Source organism: Mesoplodon mirus, assembly GCF_964341445.2.
Source record: "Mesoplodon mirus genome assembly, chromosome: 7".
Classification (NCBI taxonomy): Eukaryota; Metazoa; Chordata; class Mammalia; order Artiodactyla; family Ziphiidae; genus Mesoplodon; species Mesoplodon mirus.
The window spans coordinates 117,422,263-117,444,936 of record NC_138983.1 but is presented as its reverse complement, the minus strand read 5'-3'; the positions used below and the strand labels follow the sequence as shown (position 1 = coordinate 117,444,936).

Below are 22,674 nucleotides of genomic sequence, written 5' to 3'. Positions count from 1 at the left end.
TAAGAACTATATAAAACAACATAAATGCTTATTAGCACAATGTCTGACATATGACTGGTTCACAGTGTTGGCTACTAAAATAAAAAGGAAGAAATGCAGTAATGATTATTTCCCTTTTCCTCTAAAAGCAGAATTTATAAAGGATATGAAATCCTCATCCTTGGGGTTCTTAGAAAAGTGGCAATATTTTTCTCAAAACAAAAACAATGGAAGATTATTCTTATAAGCACCTTATTTTACTGAATTGTTTTATAATTTCCCCATTAGTTTTCCAATGATCATAAAAGAGGCAGAAAATGCAGCACTAATGTTTTCAAAATAAGAAAAATAAATATGCTTATTAATAAAATTCAAAACAACAAAATAAAGCTAAAGTTGAAAAAACTTTTGTTTTAAATAAAACATCTCTTTTCCTCTTCAAAAAATAAAGTGGTAAAACAATATAGAGGCTAGTCTCAATCCAGAATTCATAGCTAACTATTTTAAATTTAATGAACTACTAGATCAATGTAAAAAGTGAATAAACAGCAAATAATTCTTTCATGAAGTAATATGAAACTGCGACCATGATTCACTCTTACGTTAAATATCCACTAACATGAGAATTAACAATTTTTTCAGTCTGGACAATCTATCATTATCACTATGCTTCATACATAGCTTTCTCCAGATTGAAGAACCAATTCTAATACATACTCTAGAGACAGACCTGAGGCTGCTCTGTTGCTCACAGCTTTGAGAAGGGCAAGAAACTGCCACAATCCACACTATACACCCTATCTAGGTTTACAGACTTCTTTTTAATAAAGTGAGAACATAAATGTTAAAAGTTTCAAAGGGGGTTAAGTACTAATTAATGCAAAGAGGAGGGGAGTCCAGAGAACTTATAGATTCAGTTTTTATACCTTCAGATTGCACAGCAGGAAAGCTAAATTCTAAGTGAAACTAATAAAAATTCAAATTCACATGGCAACTGTTCATGTGTCATACACCTGAATAATGCATAATGTTAAATTATTCTTTTCCGTGATTGTTATTCTTTTTCTATACTGGTTTTGGAGAAAATGGATTACTTTGACTTCCAAATAAAACATACAACTGAAAGGGCACGTAAAACTTAAACAATGTGCAATTATACAGAGAAACATTCTAAAGATTATTTGGAAGTTCTAGGATCAAGGTCAGGAGAAAAGGAAAGATGAAGAAATCAAAACTAAGAACGTGTTGTCAAACACGTTCTTTTCATTGTCAAAGAGCTTAGTAAGTGAGAGACTGATCTCTAACATGGGTCTCCGTATGCCAAGTCTAGTGCCTGTTTTGGATACATGCTAAAAAAAAGTAAAAGTCAGGATTTGGAGAATTTAACAGGTGTGACTTTAATAACAGAAAAAAATAAACTTACTATTATTTTACCAAGCAGCCAATGAATGCAATAGTTATTAAGATACTATACATGAATTGGTTCTCTAATGAGCTTATGAGAGTTGTTCTGCCACTAAAGTGAAATAATTTCTGTGTGTCCTCATTTGTGGGAGGGGGAAAAAGTTAATGGATGGCAGTTTGTAAACATCTGCACCCAAATTTTTCACAAAAGTCGGCACCAATTACTGATTCTCTATGAGTATTAGCAGACTACAAAATAAATGAAAGTAGCAAAATAATATTAAAGAAAAAAATTTTTAACCAGTGACCATAATTATTCTTAGTTTGAGAGGTGGCTTTAGTTTGTGAATGAATGTATTTGTAATTTTCTCTCTCTTCTCTCTTTCACACATACACAATTTAGTTTCATTTTCCACACAAAGTTTTCATGTATGGAAAGTAAAATTAAGCAGAACAGTATTTTATGTTAGTCTACAAAGATCACAGTAACTTTTGAGTGCTGCACTGCTTAAACTAATTTTAAAACTACAGCTACATAAAATGTCAAATAACTAGAGAGTGATAAACCTTTACTTTTATACATATGTATCTGTTCATTAGCACATTATTGCTATTCTTTTTTTTTTTTTTTTTTTTTTTTTTGCGGTACACGGGCCTCTCACTGTTGTGGCCTCTCCCATTGCGGAGCACAGGCTCCGAACGCGCAGGCTCAGGGCCCTGGCTCACGGGCCCAGCCGCTCTGCGGCATGTGGGACCTTCCCACACCAGGGCACGAACCTGTGTCCCCTGCATCGGCAGGCGGACTCTCAACCACTGCGCCACCAGGGAAGCCCTGCTATTCTTATTTTCTTAATAACAGTAGAAGCACTGAATTATTAAGGATCAGCAGTGTGCTAAGCATTTTACATATATTTTTAATTCTATGTAACAGAACTTTTGAGGTATTATCATTCCCATCTTATAGATGAAAAAATTGAAGATCAAGTGATGAAGTAACTTTCCTGATGTCACACAGCCAGTGTGATAGAGCTGAGACTAAAGTTGGGTCTATGGAGTCAACACCATATGGAGTCAACTCCCTCAACTCCAGCACACATCTACACCTCTTCTCTCCTCCATGAGAAAGTTTACGCAGCTGTGTTAGATGAATAGCTTTTATCTTAACAACATGTTTCAGCCAAATGTTGCATTTCCTTTTATTATTAATAATGGTCAGCTACCGTATGGGTCTTTCATCCTGAGAGCACCTTTTTCCTGATAGCATTTTATGTACACTATTTAATTAATTTTTGCCTGTTTCCTGTCCAGAAAAAAAACAGATAATTAACCACATTTAACAGTCACACAAATTGTTGTTGTATTTATTCAGTAACTGGCCTTCACCCAACACAACAGAGCATCTGAAAATGGCACTTCAAAGTTCCAAAGAATAACCTCAATATGTTCACATCAGACAAACTCTCTCTAAACAAGTAAACGCAATCTCTTTTTTGGGGCTTTTCATCTAGCCACTTTAATCAGAGCAGAAGAAAAATATTAACAAATTTCTACTACTATTGAACACCAATATTGACTCATTATAGTCAATGAAGAACACTTTAAATTTCAAAATTTAAATTGGCTATCAGAGTTCACATGTGCATGCAAGTAGAATAATTTTTCCTTTTAAGGTTTCTGTCACAAGTCTCAGGTGGATGAGGGATATTCAAAACCTGTAAAATATGAAATGAACATGACCAGGACATGAAAATGAAGTATAATAAAAAGGACAAAGCTTTAATATTGGGTGAAACAAAAAGAAAATCAGAAAACTTCTTTTTCTTATCTTAAAAAGCTATATTAGCACTCTGTCTGAAAAGAGGAGAGTGAACATTAGTCTTTAAACAGAGGAGAATAGGAAACAGAATTATGGTAATCCAAAATTTGAGAAACTGATATAGGGAAGAAAGTACAATTTCTTCTTTTGCTAAGGCAGGAAAAGGGTTCTTTTCTTAAAAGAAGAGTATGTGGGGGCTTTCCTGGTGGTGTAGTGGTTGAGAATCTGCCTGCTAATGCAGGGGACACGGGTTCAAGCCCTGGTCTGGGAGGATCCCACATGCCGCAGAGCAACTAGGCCCGTGAGCCACAACTACTGAGCCTGCGCGTCTGGAGCCTGTGCTCCGCAACAAGAGAGGCCGCCATAGTGAGAAGCCCGCGCACCGCGATGAAGAGTGGCCCCCGCTTGCCACGACTAGAGAAAGCCTTCGCACAGAAACGAAGGCGCAACACAGCAAAAATTAATTAATTAATTAATTCCTACCCCCCAACGTCTTCTTAAAAAAAAAAAAAAGAGTATGTGAATCATAGATGCTATAAATGACAAGACATAAAAATAAAAGGTTGAATTGTTGAATTACAATGACTAGGGGAAAAATATAATTGAATTTTATTAGATTCAGTAACCAAGGTTCCTCACCCCCCCACACACACTTAATTTTAGGTGGTTTAAATGCTTTAAATCCTTTCTTTTCCTATTTCATTTTTTAGGATTGGTACCAAAAGGTATTTTATGCCAACAAAAAGATGGCATAATTTTATGTTTAGTTCTGCCATGCTACAAATGATTAAGTATAAGAAGATCATGAAATTCAATAATAAAAATCAAATTCAAAAGAAAACAGAAAAATTACATTTCAAGGTACAAAATACTCCTTTATAGACGTTACTATATGTCTTTTGGCTTCTCACACACTACAGGTCCTTAGCTTCCAGAAAAGAAAGTACCATGAAATATGAATTTCAACATCAGTCAGGACTATGTATTTAAACCATTTTCATTCCACGGTGCTTGGAAATCTGTAGATTTGGAAATCAATATTTTTCAGGTGGTGGTGGAAGCTTACAACCTATCTGAATGAGTCTCAGGCAACTGTGTCAGTTTGGTAAGGAATGGAGTTCCCAGCTGTCACATAAAGAAGTAGGGGACATCGATCCTCATTTCAGTATTACAGGAACCTCTTTTTCAGGGCAGAAAACTGGCTCAACAAAAGTGAGTAAAAGAATGATTACAAGGATTTTTGGCCCTGAAGATACCTCCTGCCCTCCAAGAACAAAATCCCAGTAAGCCTAAATCCCTCCTGGGAACGAAGAACACAACAAGGTTCTCTGATCTGTTACCTGTTCTACAGAGTTTCATCTGAACAACATAAAAAATTGGGCTTCCATATATAAATCTATAACAACTACAGTAAGGATATGAAGACAGGGAGAAAAACAAATTTACACAGAAACACCGATTCACTAATCAGTTCCTTCAAACATTTGCTAAACTACTATGTTCCAGGTCCCATGGTGGGGTCTGGGTATATAGGGATGGGCAAAACAGACACAGCCTAGCTTCCCCACATCTTTGTAGTCTATGACCTAATCTTGTCAGATCCCTGAATTCCATTAGCACCAAACTCTGCCCGTGCTCCTCAACCTCTCCAGCTACTGACCATCAATCTAACAACCACCCCACCTCTCAAACAACATATGGTGTTTTTTTTTAAAAAAAATCCACAAAACAAAGAACTTAACAATAAAAATAGAGATAATAAACAGGTCAAAGACTTGCCACAAAGTGGATAAGACCTATATAATCTTCAGTATTTATCTCATTTGGATGCTGGATATGAAAAAAGGCCCAAATACTATGATGTTGGACTGACTATCACAAGATGCTATAACCTCATGAGAATAAGAAGAGAAACCTTCCAGGTAGACATCTCTAAACTATAGGCAAAGGTTCTATAGTAATAGGCTGGTTCCTTTTTTATAATAAATCCAGTTGTGATGGTAGTAGGAAGGGGACAGGTAGTAGGACGGTTGTTCAAGAAGAGAATCTCCTTTCCTCCCCTATAAATAAGCTTTATTCATAAAGTGAATTTTAGAATTAAGTATGGGATACATGTCCCCCCATGATGACATTTCTGACATTAGTAAAATTTCATAAGCTCGTATGAGCTAGACCAGTCTCTGACAATGCCTTAGACGCTTAAAAGGCCATACCTACTTAAAAATGGATTATGGTACTAGTAACTATATAGCTATGCAATGAACATTCAGGGAAAGGTAATGTTAGTATGTGGTCCTAAACTAAACTACTAACCACAATGCTTATTTTACTCTAAATTTATTTGAGACCAATGACCTTGCTCTGGAAACATGAACAATTTCTATTATGTGTCATTCCTTCTTCAAAATCCTTGTCTCCAGCTGTCATCCTCTACCTTTTGATTCATTGCTTCAGAGTTATCCTGTTGTAAGAGAATGGCTATTGGTATGAGATAGGTAGCAGCTACATAGTTAAAAACAGTGTGCAGAGAAACAAAGACCTTGGTAAGAGTCCCAGGGCTACTATTTGTAAGCTTTTATAAGCTGTGGGGCCTTGGACAAATTACTTGACCTTTATAAGTCTTAGTTTTATCATCAGTAAAATGAGGTTAACCCACTTATATCAGAAGTTAATTGTTAGCATATAATACGACACATAAAAAGTGCTTAGTGCGGGGCCCGGTTAACTAACTGCTACTTGTTATTGTCCTTCTTAACGTTCTTGTTATTATTATTCCTAACATGCCTGATTACAGCTTCCCTCCTTCTTGACTATCATAATAAATTTATGTTTAAGATACCTGGATTCCATGCCAACTCAATTCTGTGTAAACAACAACAAAACAAAACAGATTTTCTAAAAAGGCCCTTTAATTCTTTCTTAACTTTCTAATATTCATGCTAGTAGTTAAGTACAACACAGAGCAACTTTGCAAACAGTCCAGAGACACATTATGACATGTCACCTAAATATACAATCCAAAATGGATAAAGCACTCAAAGCAAATTTCAAAGAAATGAAAAAGAATCTCATAATGAATTGCTTCTCTCCACTCTCAGCTGTTACAGCAGATATTATCACACTAAACACAAGCTATCTTTCAGAGCTAAGAATGATACCATACACCACAGAGCGGATTTTCATTCCATTTAAGTAAAAATCTTTCAGTGATATGATCCATGGCCCATCTTTCACAGTTCTGACTGAATTATCAGAAAACACAGTTTCTGTGCAAAAGCAGCACTTTCGCCTTTACAACTTAGTAATTTACTAATGGTTTTATATGTAAAAATTTAGCTTTTGTTACAATTTTACTTCTGATAAATAGTTTCAAGAGGTTTAGCAAAGAAAACAGTAACAGGCCTAATTAAGGATAGTTACTTATAAATTGCCAGGGAAAGAGAAAGACCAGAATGGTCTCAGAAGAAAATGATGCTTAATGACTACAATGAAGACTCATGAAGAGAAACAAAGCTATGGACTGGGTGATCCAAAGCAGTTATGCAAGGGCTCCTGAAGTCCTCAGAGCAAGTGGCTAAGTTCCAGCAAGAGGGCAGCTGAGTTCCACTCCCAGTGATGCCATAAACTGTACTGCCTTTATTTTTTCTTTTTCTTTTTTTTTTTTTTGGCTATAAACTAGTTAAAATTCTATAGTTCAGTTTCTAAATCTTTAGGACAAAGATATTTACTTGAGTCACAGTAGAAATTACACAGACTTCAGAATTTGGTACATGAAAAATGAGTCAAGGACAGGTGTTATAGCATGGAGGAAAAACAGGTGGGAATAAATGAACAGCTGAGACCTACAATACAAAGACTGAGTGCATATTAGAAGCTATGGTGTGAGGCTGTTAATTTTAAACAGCAAGAACAAACAACTACTTTCAAACAGAATCATTAAGACTAATGATTATATATATTCACTTATATATAATATATATTAACAATTTTATCCTCTTAAACCAAAAATATAATCATGAAATACAATTATTTTAAACATGCTGAAAGATTTTTAAGCTCATAAAATCTTCTAAAAGTGATACATATTTTAAAAAATATAATATGTGTCATAATATGTATCAAATACAGAATTATGTTATAGATTTTATGGAGTTTTCTTTTCATATGTAAAAGTCTTTCAGGCACATTCCTCATTCATAATTTTGTGTTAAGAAAAAAAATATGATTTCAAAACCAATAATGGGATAGCACTTCAAGATGGCGGAAGAGTAAGACGCGGAGATCACCCTCCTCCCCACGGATACACCAGAAATACAGCTACACGTGGAACAACTCCTACAGAACACCTACTGAACGCTGGCAGAAGACCCCAGACCTCCCAAAAGGCAAGAAACTCCCCACATACCTGGGTAGGGCAAAGCGGAGAGATCCCTACACAGAGGATCGGTGCCGAGCGGCACTCACCAGCCCGAGAGGCTTGTCTGCTCGCCCGCCGGGGCAGTCGGCACTGGGAGCTGAGGCGCGGGCTTCGGTCAGAGCGCAGAGAGAGGACTGGGGCAGGCGGCGAGAACTCAGCCTGAAGGGGTTAATGCGCCACAGCTAGCCGGGAGGGAGTCCGGGAAAACTCTGGAGCTGCCGAAGAGGCAAGAGACTTTTTCTTCCCTCTTGGTTTCCTGGTGCGCGAGGAGAGGGGATTAAGAGCGCTGCTTAAAGGGGCTCCACAGACGGGCGCGAGTCGCGACTGAAAGCGCGGAGCCCAGTGACAGGCGTGGGACGCTGGGGCTGCTGCTGCCGCCGCCAAGAAGCCTGTGTGCGAGCGCAGGTCACTGCCCACACCGCCCTTCCGGGAGCCTGTGCAGCCCGCCACTGCCGGGGTCCCGGGATCCAGGGGCGGCTTCCCTGGGAGAACGCACGGCGCGCCTCGGGCTGGTGCAACGTCACGCCGACCTCTGCCGCTGCAGGCCCGCCCCGCACTCCGTGCCCCTCCCTCCCGCCCGGCCTGAGTGAGCCAGAGTCCCCGAAGAGGCTGCTCCTTTAACCCTGTCCTGTCTGAGCGAAGAACAGACGCCCTCCGGCGACCTACACGCAGAGGCGGGGCCAAATCCAAAGCTGAGACCCAGGAGCTGTGAGAACAAAGAAGAGAAAGGGAAACCTCTCCCAGCAGCCTCAGAAGCAGCGGATTAAAGCTCCACAATCAACTTGATGTACCCTGCATCTGTGGAATACATGAATAGACAACACATCATCCCAAATTGAGGAGCCCGGAGTCAGTGCTGTGCCTCTGAGGTGGGAGAGCCAACTTCAGGACACTGGTCCACAAGAGACCTCCCAGCTCCACATAATATCAAACGGCGAAAATTTTCCAGAGATCTCCATCTCAACACCAGCACCCAGCTTCACTCAACGACCAGCAAGCTACAGTGCTGGACACCCTAAGCCAAACAACTAGCAAGACAGGAACACAACGCCACCCATTAGCAGAGAGGTGGCCTAAAATCATAAAAAGTCCACAGACACCCCAAAACACACCACCAGACGTGGACCTGCCCACCAGAAAGACAAGATCCAGCCTCATCCACCAGAACACAGGCACTAGTCCCCTCTACCAGGAAGCCTACACATCCCACTAAACCAACCTTAGCCACTGGGGACAGACACCAAAAACAACAGGAACTACGAACCTGCAGCCTGCAAAAAGGAGACCCCAAACACAGTAACATAAGCAAAATGAGAAGACAGAAAAACACACAGCAGGAGAAGGAGCAAGATAAAAACCCACCAGACCTAACAAATGAAGAGGTAATAGGCACTCTACCTGAAAAAGAATTCAGAATAATGATGGTAAAGATGATCCAAGATTCTATTTCCCAGATCCAAAATCTTGGAAATAGAATAGACAAAATGCAAGAAACAGTTAACAAGGACCTAGAAGAACTAAAGATGAATCAAGCATCGATTAAAAACACAATACATGAAATAAAAAATACTCTAGACGGGATCAATAGCAGAATAACTGAGGCAGAAGAACGGATAAGTGAGGTGGAAGATAAAATAGTGGAAATAACTGCTGCAGAGCAAAATAAAGAAAAAAGAATGAAAAGAACAGAGGACAGTCTCAGAGACCTCTGGGACAACATTAAACGCACCAACATTCGAATTATAGGGGTTCCAGAAGAAGAAGAGAAAAAGAAAGGGACTGAGAAAATATTTGAAGAGATTATAGTTGAAAACTTCCCTAATATGGGAAAGGAAATAGTTAATCAAGTCCAGGAGGCACAGAGAGTCCCATACAGAATAAATCCAAGGAGAAATACGCCAAGACACATATTAATCAAACTGTCAAAAATTAAACACAAAGAAATCATATTAAAAGCAGCAAGGCAAAAACAACAAATAACACACAAGGGAATCCCCATCAGGATAACAGCTGATCTTTCAGCAGAAACTCTACAAGCCAGAAGGGAGTGGCAGGACATAATTAAAGTGATGAAGGAGAAAAACCTGCAACCAAGATTACTCTACCCAGCAAGGATCTCATTCAGATTTGATGGAGAAATTAAAACGTTTACAGACAAGCAAAAGCTGAGAGAGTTCAGCACCACCAAACCAGCTTTACAACAAATGCTAAAGGAACTTCTCTAGGCAAGAAACACAACAGAAGGAAAAGACCTACAATAACGAACCCAAAACAATTAAGAAAATGGGAATAGGAACATACATATCGATAATTACCTTAAATGTAAATGGACTAAATGCTCCCACCAAAAGACACAGAGTGGCTGAATGGATACAAAAACAAGACCCATATATATGCTGTCTACAAGAGACCCACTTCAGACCTAGAGACACATACAGACTGAAAGTAAGGGGATGGAAAAAGATATTCCATGCAAATGGAAACCAAAAGAAAGCTGGAGTAGCAATTCTCATATCAGACAAAATAGACTTTAAAATAAAGACTACTAGAAGAGATAAAGAAGGACACTACATAATGATCAAGGGACCGATCCAAGAAGAAGATATAACAATTGTAAATATTTATGCACCCAACATAGGAGCACCTCAATACATAAGGCAAATACTAACAGCCATAAAAGGAGAAATCGACAGTAACACACTCATAGTAGGGGACTTTAACACCCCACTTTCACCAATGGACAGATCATCCAAAATGAAAATAAATAAGGAAACACAAGCTTTAAATGATACATTAAACAAGATGGACTTAATTGATATTTATAGGACATTCCATCCAAAAACAACAGAATACACATTTTTCTCAAGTGCTCATGGAACATTCTCCAGGATAGATCATATCTTGGGTCACAAATCAAGCCTTGGTAAATTTAAGAAAATTGAAATTGTATCAAGTATCTTTTCCGACCACAATGCTATGAGACTAGATATCAATTACAGGAAAAGAGCTGTAAAAAATACAAACACATGGAGGCTAAACAATACACTACTTAATAACGAAGTGATCACTGAAGAAATCAAAGAGGAAATTAAAAAATACCTAGAAACAAATGACAATGGAGACACGACGACCCAAAACCTATGGGATGCAGCAAAAGCAGTTCTAAGAGGGAAGTTTATAGCAATACAATCCCACCTTAAGAAACAGGAAACATCTCGAATAAACAACCTAACCTTGCACCTAAAGCAATTAGAAAAAGAAGAACAAAAACATCCCAAAGTTAGCAGAAGGAAAGAAATCATAAAAATCAGATCAGAAATAAATGAAAAAGAAATGAAGGAAACGATAGCAAAGATCAATAAAACTAAAAGCTGGTTCTTTGAGAAGATAAACAAAATTGATAAACCATTAGCCAGACTCATCAAGAAAAAAAGGGAGAAGACTCAAATCAATAGAATTAGAAATGAAAAAGGAGAAGTAACAACTGACACTGCAGAAATACAAAAGATCATAAGAGATTACTCTAAGCAACTCTATGCTAATAAAATGGACAACCTGGAAGAAATGGACAAATTCTTAGAAATGCACAACCTGCCAAGACTGAATCAGGAAGAAATAGAAAATATGAACAGACCAATCACAAGCACTGAAATTGAAACTGTGATAAAAAATCTTCCAACAAACAAAAGCCCAGGACCAGATGGCTTCACAGGCGAATTCTATCAAGCATTTAGAGAAGAGCTAACACCCATCCTTCTGAAACTCTTCCAAAATATAGCAGAGGGAGGAACACTCCCAAATTCATTCTACGAGGCCACCATCACCTTGATACCAAAACCAGACAAGGATGTCACAAAGAAAGAAAACTACAGGCCAATATCACTGATGAACATAGATGCAAAAATCCTCAACAAAATACTAGCAAACAGAATCCAACAGCACATTAAAAGGATCATACACCATGATCAAGTGGGGTTTATTCCAGGAATGCAAGGATTCTTCAATATACGCAAATCAATCAACGTGATACACCATATTAACAAATTGAAGGAGAAAAACCATATGATCATCTCAATAGATGCAGAGAAAGCTTTCGACAAAATTCAACACCCATTTATGATAAAAACCCTGCAGAAAGTAGGCATAGAGGGAACTTTCCTCAACATAATAAAGGCCATATATGACAAACCCACAGCCAGCATCGTCCTCAATGGTGAAAAACTGAAACCATTTCCACTAAGATCAGGAACAAGACAAGGTTGCCCACTCTCACCACTCTTATTCAACCTAGTTTTGGAAGTTTTAGCCACAGCAATCAGAGAAGAAAAGGAAATAAAAGGAATCCAAATTGGAAAAGAAGAAGTAAAGCTGTCACTATTTGCAGATGACATGATACTATACATAGAGAATCCTAAAGATGCTACCAGAAAACTACTAGAGTTAAACAATGAATTTGGTAAAGTTGCAGGATACAAAATTAATGCACAGAAATCTCTGGCATTCCTATATACTGATGATGAAAAATCTGAAAGTGAAATCAAGGAAACACTCCCATTTACCATTGCAACAAAAAGAATAAAATATCTAGGAATAAACCTACCTAAGGAGACAAAAGACCTGTATGCAGAAAATTATAAGACACTGATGAAAGAAATTAAAGATGATACAAATAGATGGAGAGATGTACCATGTTCTTGGATTGGAAGAATCAACATTGTGAAAATGACTCTACTACCCAAAGCAATCTACAGGTTCAATGCAATCCCTATCAAACTACCACTGGCATTTTTCACAGAACTAGAACAAAAACTTTCACAATGTGTATGGAAACACAAAAGACCCCGAATAGCCAAAGCAATCTTGAGAATGAAAAATGGAGCTGGAGGAATCAGGCTCCCTGACTTCAGACTATACTACAAAGCTACAGTAATCAAGACAGTATGGTACTGGCACAAAAACAGAAAGATAGATCAATGGAACAGGATAGAAAGCCCAGAGTTAAACCCACGGATATATGGTCACCTTATCTTTGATAAAGGAGGCAGGAATGTACAGTGGAGAAAGGACAGTCTCTTCAATAAGTGGTGCTGGGAAAACTGGATAGGGACATGTAAAAGTATGAGATTAGATCACTCCCTAACACCATACACAAAAATAAGCTCAAAATGGATTAAAGACCTAAATGTAAGGCCAGACACTATCAAACTCTTAGAGGAAAACATAGGCAGAACACTCTATGACATAAATCACAGCAAGATCCTTTTGGACCCACCTCCTAGAGAAATGGAAATAAAGACAAAAATAAACACATGGGACCTAATGAAACTTCAAAGCTTTTGCACAGCAAAGGAAACCATAAACAAGACCAAAAGACAACCCTCAGAATGGGAGAAAATATTTGCAAATGAAGCAACTGACAAAGGATTAATCTCCAAAATTTATAAGCAGCTCATGCAGCTCAATAACAAAAAAACAAACAACCCAATCCAAAAATGGGCAGAAGACCTAAATAGACATTTCTCCACAGAAGATATACAGACTGCCAACAAACACATGAAAGGATGCTCAACATCTTTACTCATTAGAGAAATGCAAATCAAAACTACCATGAGATATCATCTCACACCAGTCAGAATGGCCATCATCAAAAAATCTAGAAACAATAAATGCTGGAGAGGGTGTGGAAAAAAGGGAACACTCTTGCACTGCTGGTGGGAATGTGAATTGGTACAGCCGCTATGGAGAACGGTATGGAGGTTCCTTAAAAAACTACAAATAGAACTACCATATGACCCAGCAATCCCACTACTGGGCATATACCCTGAGGAAACCATAATTCAAAAAGAGACATGTACCAAAATGTTCATAGCAGCCCTATTTACAATAGCCCGGAGATGGAAACAACCTAAGTGTCCATCATCGGATGAATGGATAAAGAAGATGTGGCACATATATACAATGGAATATTACTCAGCCATAAAAAGAAATGAAATTGAGCTATTTGTAATGAGGTGGATAGACCTAGAGTCTGTCATACAGAGTGAAGTAAGTCAGAAAGAGAAAGGCAAATACTGTATGCTAACACATATATATGGAATTTAAGAAAAAAAAATGTCATGAAGAACATAGGGGTAAGACAGGAATAAAGACACAGACCTACTAGAGAATGGACTTGAGGATATGGGGAGGGGGAAGGGTAAGCTGTGACAAAGTGAAAGAGCGGCATGGACATATATACACTACCAAACGTGAGGTAGATAGCTAGTGGGAAGCAGCCGCATAGCACAGGGAGATCAGCTCGATACTTTGTGACTGCCTGGAGGGGTGGGATAGGGAGGGTGGGAGGGAGACGCAAAAGGGAGGGGATATGGAAACATATGTATATGTATAACTGATTAAATTTGTTATAAAGCAAAAAAATAAAATAAAATAAAATAAAAAACAAAAAACAAAAAAACCAATAATGTGTTCAGGTAATGCAATTAAAATAAAATAAACTGTGCAGGATTAAGAATATATTTACTTTTTAAGGTAAAATTTTAGTAACCATTGGAAAAATAAGTGAACAAGAAGGAAGCCTTATCATCAAGCATGGAACCCAACCGGTCAGCAGGGAAAAATGACAAATTAAAATTCCATTTTTCAGACAGGAAAGGATCATTTTATTCTCACATCTTACCTATACACACAGAGCCAGAGGATCTCTCTGATCACCTGGTATTAACCCCCATTCTCACTCCCTCATTTTTCAGAATAGGAAAATGCAATCCAAACTGGTGACTGGTGATCCCCAAATGGACTAGGTAATGCTAGACTCAGGATTCAAATGCAAGTATTCCAACTTGTTATAGCACAATACTCTTTCCACCAAACATTATGCCAAATGTTAAAACTTGCCATTTAAAAAAGATATTCTATATGCCTTCTGGGTAGAAATCCGGTCCATTGCAGCTTGGTAAATAATTGATTTGAGCACCTGTATTGTATCTTATGTATGCTATTGTAATAAACATACTAAGTGCTCACAAACATGAAATTTTCACTAATTTAATACACAAATACTTATATGTGTTTAAATAATAACTTTACTGATGAAAATACCAAGAAATGAATCATATTTGTGCCAGGTAGCATTTACATTAAAGGTGAATAGAGAGAAGACTATTTTGGTTACTTCTTTGTGCTCTTTTTAGGCTACATAATATTTTCAACCCCCAATATAGAAAGTATGCCATGGGCCACCTTGTGCAGTATATACTTATTTTATATAAAACAACAAGCTTTGACTTGTTTTAAAAAGACCTTATACCTATTTTAGTTATAGAGAACTGGTTCAAAACCAGTAGCATGGAAAGTTCTTGTGGTTTCTCTCACAGTTGTGTCAGCCCCAAACTGCTCTGTCCAACCTTGCTGTGAGACAATCACAGTGATAGTTTTAAAATCATATGCTATGTTTTAACAATGGTACAAAGGAAAGAAAATGATTTACATAAAATCTCAAAAATAAGTGAAAATGAAATAGTATAGAACAATCTACAGTATACTACCTTTCATGTGACAAAAAGAGAAAGCAAGAATATGTATTTCTATTTACTAGTCTCTGCATAAAGAAACTATAAGGATACATTAATAATTAATAAAAAGTTACCTCTGGGGTGGAGGGATGAATAAAAATGACAGGTATGGGCAGAAGCAAGACTTCTGAATGTTAACTGTTTTATCTCTCTTGATTTTAGAAAAATGTAAAGATATTATTCATTTCAAAAATTTTAATGTAAAAAAATTGGGGCACAAAAAGCTTCTGTGTGGTGACAGAATGTCCATAGTTAACTATGATTTAACTATAATAATCTTCCTGAGGATAAAGGAACCCATGTATTTTAAATATTCCATCTTCACTGCCTAAGGCAGAGCCTAGCACACAAACACTGTGTAACAAATATACAACAGTCAATTTGAAATTAAGTTCCTAAATTTTTCAGAAACAATATTCTACAACCTGGATACAGTAGCAACTTCCACACATTGGGAAAAGGGGTGAAAGGGAAGATAAGAAAGGGGAAGCAGGTGGGGGGGGATTGGGGGGGCTTTATTTTATGTAAATTCTCCATATTTCTTTTACTGCTGGCTACAATTTAAAGGTAAAATGTTCTTATGTTGGATACATACTCTAAGAAGACTATAAGCAGAAACATGGCAAGCTGCTGACACTTAAAAAAAATTTTAGTAACAAATCATTAACACCAAATTTCCATTTAAAGTACTGTACTAATGGGCCTCCCTGGTGGCGCAGTGGTTGAGAGTCCGCCTGCCGATGCAGGGGATACGGGTTCATGCCCCGGTCCGGGAGGATCCCATATGCCGCGGAGCGGCTGGGCCCGTGAGCCATGGCCGCTGAGCCTGCGCATCCGGAGCCTGTGCTCCGCAACGGGAGAGGCCACAACAGTGAGAGGCCCGCGTACCGCAAAAAAAAAAAAAAAAAAAGTACTGTACTAAAAACAGCAATACAGGAAATGTTTAGTTCTCTCAATAACAAATACCCCAAAACTGCAACCAGTATATTTCAGGTTCATCTGTTCTCCATATTTCTGGAACTTTTTTCCCACCATTCGTTTCCATCCTTGAAAGCTATCTTCAATATCTATGTTTTCTTCTTTTTTAAATGCTACTGAGAAGCTGTATCAAATCTTAAATGAGAATTGTTGCTCTATTAAAAAAAAAGTTTACTGGGTTATTAAATAGTAACAAGGTCAAAGAGGAGTCAAAAACTATGAGAACCTTCCTTAGGATACGGTTAATAATGTGCACATCCAAAGGCTTAAAATTTTTTTGGTACAGAACTTAATATTGGGTTGGCCAAAAGGTTTGTTCTGGTTCTTCTGTAACATCTTATGGAAAAACTGGAACGAACTTTTTGGCCAGCCCAACATTATAGCAGTGATTAAGTTCCAGCAAGAGGGCAGCTGAGCATGTCTCAAGGGCATGCTGCAGAAACTTCTTAAAAAATGTAAATCTGTTCTAGTTCATTAACTGATTCATTTATCTAGTGAAATGTCCACTTTTAAGTAGTGTGAAAGGACAGTAATATCATGGGTGACCAGAATGGAGTAACCCTTTCTGTTTCAATGATAACTAAAAACTGCCCAAGTTTAAGGCCAATGCCTTAAAGGGCATATGCCTAAGTAGAAGCACTCCCTCCCTCTCACAAGGTTTCCTTATTTTTTTTCTTAATATAGTAAATTTAATCTAATATCTATTACCAAGTAATTGCTTATGGAAAGAAATTTAACTATTAAGTTAAAACTGGAAACATCACCAATGTTGCTCAAATGGGTGAAACGTGAAACAAACTGTGCTTCATCCACACCACGGAACACTACTCAGTAACAGAAAGAATGGGGTGTTGAGTGAAAAAGCCCAATCTTAAAAGGCTACAAACTGCACAGTTTCATTTATATAACATTCCTGAAATGACAAAGTTATAGAAATGGAGCACACAGGATCTCTCTCTATTACTTCTAACCACTACGTGTGCAACTACAATTATCTCCAAATTAAAACTTTATTTGAAAAAAAAAATCACTATAATTTGGGTCACCTCAACCAAAAGCAGATTTAGGTGACATTCTCAGAAACTAGTTAATATACAAAGACTACCAGCAGAAGGGAAAAGAAGGACTAGAGAAAACAACAAAATAGCCACAGAAAAATAAGGTTAAAGAAAACAATAAAGTAACTTAGTTACTAAAGAATATCTAATGAACATGTACATATATTTAGGACATACTAAATTTCACTCAGTATTAATTCAAGATGGAAAGCTTACCCGATGCTTTGCCTTAATTTTCTTCCTATATTCTTCTTTGTCAAATTTGTCCTCTTCTTGAAGCCTTTCCTTTGCTTTATCTAAGTTGATACCACCAGCATCGTCCTCTTCCTCAGCATCCTTGGAGACAGACTTCTGCACTTGTGGCCACTGCTGAACCAACTGCAGAGAGGAAAAAGGTGAGTATGGGGTAGGAGACAAGGAATAATAACAGAACACCACTTTCCTTTGTATAATGATACATATTTTCTGCCTTACAACCTACATTTCTTAAACTTTCTAATAAGCTTTATAATAAAAGTGAGCAAGTCACAGAAAAGACTTTCCCAGTCAGGATAAAGTAATGCTGCCATAACTCATGAGAGCAGGATTAAAGGAAATTTTCATTAAATAATTTGGAGGAGAAGGTAGTTGCTTCAACATCACTTCAGTGTTCTTAGTATGCTATACTCCACCAACTCAGCTCCAAATGACCCGCACAGGGCGGTGGCCAGGCTGGCCAGAGGGCAGCCCCGCCACTGCCATGGCACCTTGGTGTACCTCCTGTAACACCTCTCTCACCACACTGGGTTGTTTTACTTTCCTGTAAATTAATCACTAATCTCTTTGAGGGCAGCCATATGCCTTATTCATGTGTCCTCAGAACCCAACACATTATCTGGCACACATGAGATGCTCAAAATTGACTGAGGAATCACATATCAGCTGATGATACCACACATACAAACTGAAAGAACTAACTTAAGTGTAAAGGAGAAAGTTAGTTTGGGTTTCACAAGCCTGCTCAGATCTACACAATTTTACACAAACTTTTTATGTTAGGAACAAGGTGACAAAGAAGTCAGAGCACTGATCCGGGAGTCAGGAGACCTGTCTGAATGTCCTGGCTGTTTCACTAGCCCAGTGCATAATCCTGAATGAATTACTTAATCTCTGGACATCTGTGTCATTACCTGAAAAATAAGGGTTGTTTGACTTAATAATCTTCCAGGCCTAACACGGTAAAATTCTAGACAGTTTAGACAAAAACAATTTTCTCATTTTGCCTAATAACTGGTCGCCAGGAGGACTTAAGCAGCTGCCAGTTTCTGAAAGACTGCTGATTAAAGGGCAGGCAAATGGAAGTTGCAGGCACACACATCACAGGTATTAGTGCCTCCTCTCACTCCTGTCACCACCACATTGTTCAAGATGAGATTCCGACAGAGTTGCAGCTTGAAGCAACGAACAAGGGTCACAAATGCATGAGTAGCCATGCTAGCAGTCACTGGCACTGGGGAAGCAGTGACAGGGATGAGCTGTGATGGTAAGAACACCATCCACTGCTCTGACTCTTCACTCCTTTTTCTATCAGAGTGAAAAAAATTCATCCTTCTGTGGGTTGAACAAATGGTAGCATTTCTTTCACAGTTTTACATCAGAAGTTTCAGTGCAGCGGCTCCCAGCCACACAGAGCTCCTATCAGCAATAAATTTACATTGAAACATTTTATAGTTAAGGATTTACACTCAACTTGAAGCTAATGGGTATAATATGTACAGTGAAAGTTAGTAGCACAGTAAGGAACCTCATTATGCTAACAGCACTTATCTTTTACAGTGAGCATCGATGTTTAATACTACAACTAACTATTTTCTGGTCTAGCCTGTTTCTCAGGTGCTGACTGACCTCTTCTCAGTAATTTCACAAAGATTCATATTTTCCAATTATACAGGCTTCCTCTGCAACTTCAACACGCTGAATTACATTCTATTTTGTTAGTTTTCCTATGGTTTATACACCATTTTACTCCGTATTACTAGTGCAAATGTGGGCTTCTAAAACAAAGCCCTCTTCCCCGAAGTAACATGCAAATCTTTGTTAACTTCAGAATTAAAAGGAAACACACTCCACTGAATATAGACTGTGCAGGAAGCATTTTTATTAATAATGATGAAATATCTGATGTGATACATTACAGTCAGTATAAAAAGCTCTGTTATTTTACTGGGGTATTAGAACAGATGTTTTCTGAGGGCTTACTATTTGTTAGGCACTATTCTAAGTGCAGAGGACAGAGTAGTAAACATAGCCAACAAATACCTTCCCTCATGTAGCTTTTCTCAACCCAGTGAAATAGAAATACCTTACCTCATCCCACTGGAATGGAAGAAATGGACAACCACCGAATAAATACAGAATGTAAAGTCTCATAGTAAGTGCTATGAAGAAAAAATAAACATAAGGCAAGGGAAATGAGATCATGGTGGACATGGGGTGCTGAGTGCTATATCAGAATGAACGGGGAAACCCGTAGGTTGGTGAGAGTGAAACAGAGACGATATTCAGAAGATCCTGCCATAATCACTGACTCTAGCCATGACTCCTTAGGTGAGTCACTTGACATTCTAGATATATTTCCTCTTTAAAAATGAAGGTATTATTATCTAATAGAGTGATCTTTCATGAGCTAACTGTGAGTGGTAACCCCTTTCCTACTCTATTGGGATGTATTTACGCTAAGACCAGGTAATGGTGAAATGAAAAACAGGCACCTATATGTCCGAGGTTATTTTAAAGCAGGGAATTCCTTCCCACAGCAGGCCAGTAAGTAAAAAACATGCCAATATGGCATCTAAAATTGAGGAACCACAGAGCAGAGGCTTTCCAGAGTCAAGCAAAAGAAGCTGTGGCCAGTACTTGTATTACTATCCTTGAGCATTTTCCCATAGAGCATGTTAACAGATGGACCCCATGACATGAAAGTCTTATCTATAAAAACAGGATTTGGAAAGTCCAAAACCAACTCTGTTGTTATTACCAGAAAGTATCCCAGCTTATTGTCAGAAAGTCATTCCTGCCTACAGATGTAGAGCTGACCAGTTACCTACAGTAACAATGAAAGGAATTGCCCGAGTGCTTTAGAGAAACATTATTTTTCTTATTAAAGAATGGCAAGTCAGCAGGAGAGTCAAACTCTTTCTAATACTTGGAATGTACCTCAGAAATGAAGCATTCACAGAATCTTACCTCTCCTTCATCAGTAAACGTTATTTTCTTATTTACTTTAAAATTTCTCTTCATTACTTTTTTTGCTTCTGCAACCTTGGTCACTTTTTTCTCCACACTGGATTTAGAAGGTTCTTTCTTCTGTGTGAGAATATACAAAAAAACACAGATGATTAGGTAAATGGATGTTTTATATTAACAATTTAACACTGGCAATACACTTTCCAAAACTGAGTGTGTTTATTGCTCCTTGGCTAATGAGAAGCACCAAAACTGCTGTCCAGAAATAAAATTATTAGACTTATTAACTAATGACCCCCCCCCAGTGCTAAAGGGGTTTAAGTTTGAATGTGAATGTGAGACGTAAATAACCTTAAATTTCTTCTGTTACTAAAACTGTGCTATCCCACAAACTACATAATAATGTGATAAATGGACATGTAAGATAAAGCAAGCTATCTTCCAGCTAAAAACGGCACATTTTAAAAATAGCTCTAACTTCCAAGTATACACTTAAAATTTTAGACTAGGAAAATGTTTCCCTGGAAAGCAAAATGACTCCAATACATTGTTTGTGACTCAACAATCTTCCTCCCATTACAGTAATGCACTACATGAATACTGGAAAACATCCTATGATAACTAAGCTGTGTTCAAAGATGAGATGGAGTTAAGAGTTCTTGAACAGGAAGTCTGTCAACCAAAATAAGTTTCTCCCTGTGGTATACCTTGTGAACACAGGGCACTAATATGACTTCCTTCCACCCAGTCATTCCTCCTATACCTCTTTTACCCTGCAAACACCACCAATACAACCACCAGGCTGGAGTCTATGTTACTGACTCCCACTGGATCTTCTTGGTTTTATGGCTAGGCTGATTCTCAAGGATCCTGGGTTAGCTGATACTCTGTCACCAACCCTCAGCTTATGATAGAGAAAATGCTGATCAAACAGTGCAAATCTGAGAGAATCATCATGATGTAAAAATAACAATTAAACAGGAGTAAGTTATCACTTAAATAAAGCACAAAAAATACTGAGGAGCAACAGGAGCAAACTTTCTGGGGGTGATGATAATGGTCTACATCTCGATAGGAGTTTGAGTTACACAGGTGTATACACTTGTCAAAATTCATCAAATGTTACACTTAAAATTGGTGTATTTCATTGTATATAAATTTCTACCTTAAAGAAGAATCCTGTAAACAATACTGAACGTTAAGTTAATGCCAGGCAAGCTGAAGTATATGGAAGAAAGTGTAATGATGTTAACAACTTACTCAGAAATGCATTAGATAAAAAAAGGATAATGAATGGATTGATGGGAAATTACACGAGAAAGGAAATATGACAAAAAGTTAATTATAGAATATGAGTGATGGATATTTTGGTATCCAAAGTACAGTTTTTCAACTTTTCTGTATGTTTGAAATTTACTGCTATAAAATACAAAAGCCCAGTCCCAGGAACAAGAGAAACAGTCAAAATAGCAAAGAGACCAAAAACTGTCAGAATAAAATAACAGTCAGTCAGAAGAATCAATCCTGCAGAGTGAAACCTTCGAGTGATGTGGGTCTACATCAAGAGCTTTAGGGAAATCCATGATACTACAGAAATTACGTAACAAAATTTGGGGGTATTTGCATCTCTGCAGTTTTATGATTATCATGGTTTCTAAAAGGGCTCTGTGATCTCCCCCTCCTCCCCACAAAAAAAAGGTTAAATTGTTTGTTTGTTTGTTTTAGGGAAACCACTGAAAGAAGGAACAGAAATGTCAACATGGGTGAGAAGACATGTTTATTGTAATTTCCTAATAGGCTGTGGCTTTGCTCTGATACTCTAGAATTAATCCTCACTCATTCAAATATGCACTGTTACCAAAACACAAGATATCATAGTACAAACTGCCCCAGCAGTGAAAGACCCTCAATGAACCTAACTCTAACAATGGGGGAAAAGAAACATTAAACATTAACTATTTAATCACAGATGTAGTAAGTGCACAGAAAAATACAGAGGATGAATAAATCTTTAATAGGGTGCCTGCCCTAGCTAATCTAGGGTGAGGAGAGGAAGTCAAAGAAAACTTCCTTTTGAGGGACAGATGTCTGAATGGAGTAGCAAACGTCCAAACACTGCTGCATTACTGACACACTGGTGATGAACAAATACCTTCTGTGTGTCCACTGATGGCGTATCTCACATAAGGCTTATAAGAAAGTTTTAGTTCAATGTCATTCTTT

The 22,674-nt window shown here is 37.8% G+C and overlaps 1 protein-coding gene across 1 annotated transcript in view; it reads right to left on the bottom strand.

The window, feature by feature from the left end:
* Positions 1–22,674, bottom strand: part of DDX10 (DEAD-box helicase 10) — a 284,143-nt gene that overhangs the window by 98,659 nt on the left and 162,810 nt on the right. Inside the window, exons 14-15 of the mRNA XM_082628714.1 lie at positions 20,452–20,571; positions 17,443–17,604 (exon numbers count right to left, since the gene is read on the bottom strand). Coding sequence (XP_082484840.1) covers positions 17,443–17,604; positions 20,452–20,571 — 282 coding nt within the window. The remainder of the gene's footprint in view (positions 1–17,442; positions 17,605–20,451; positions 20,572–22,674) is intronic.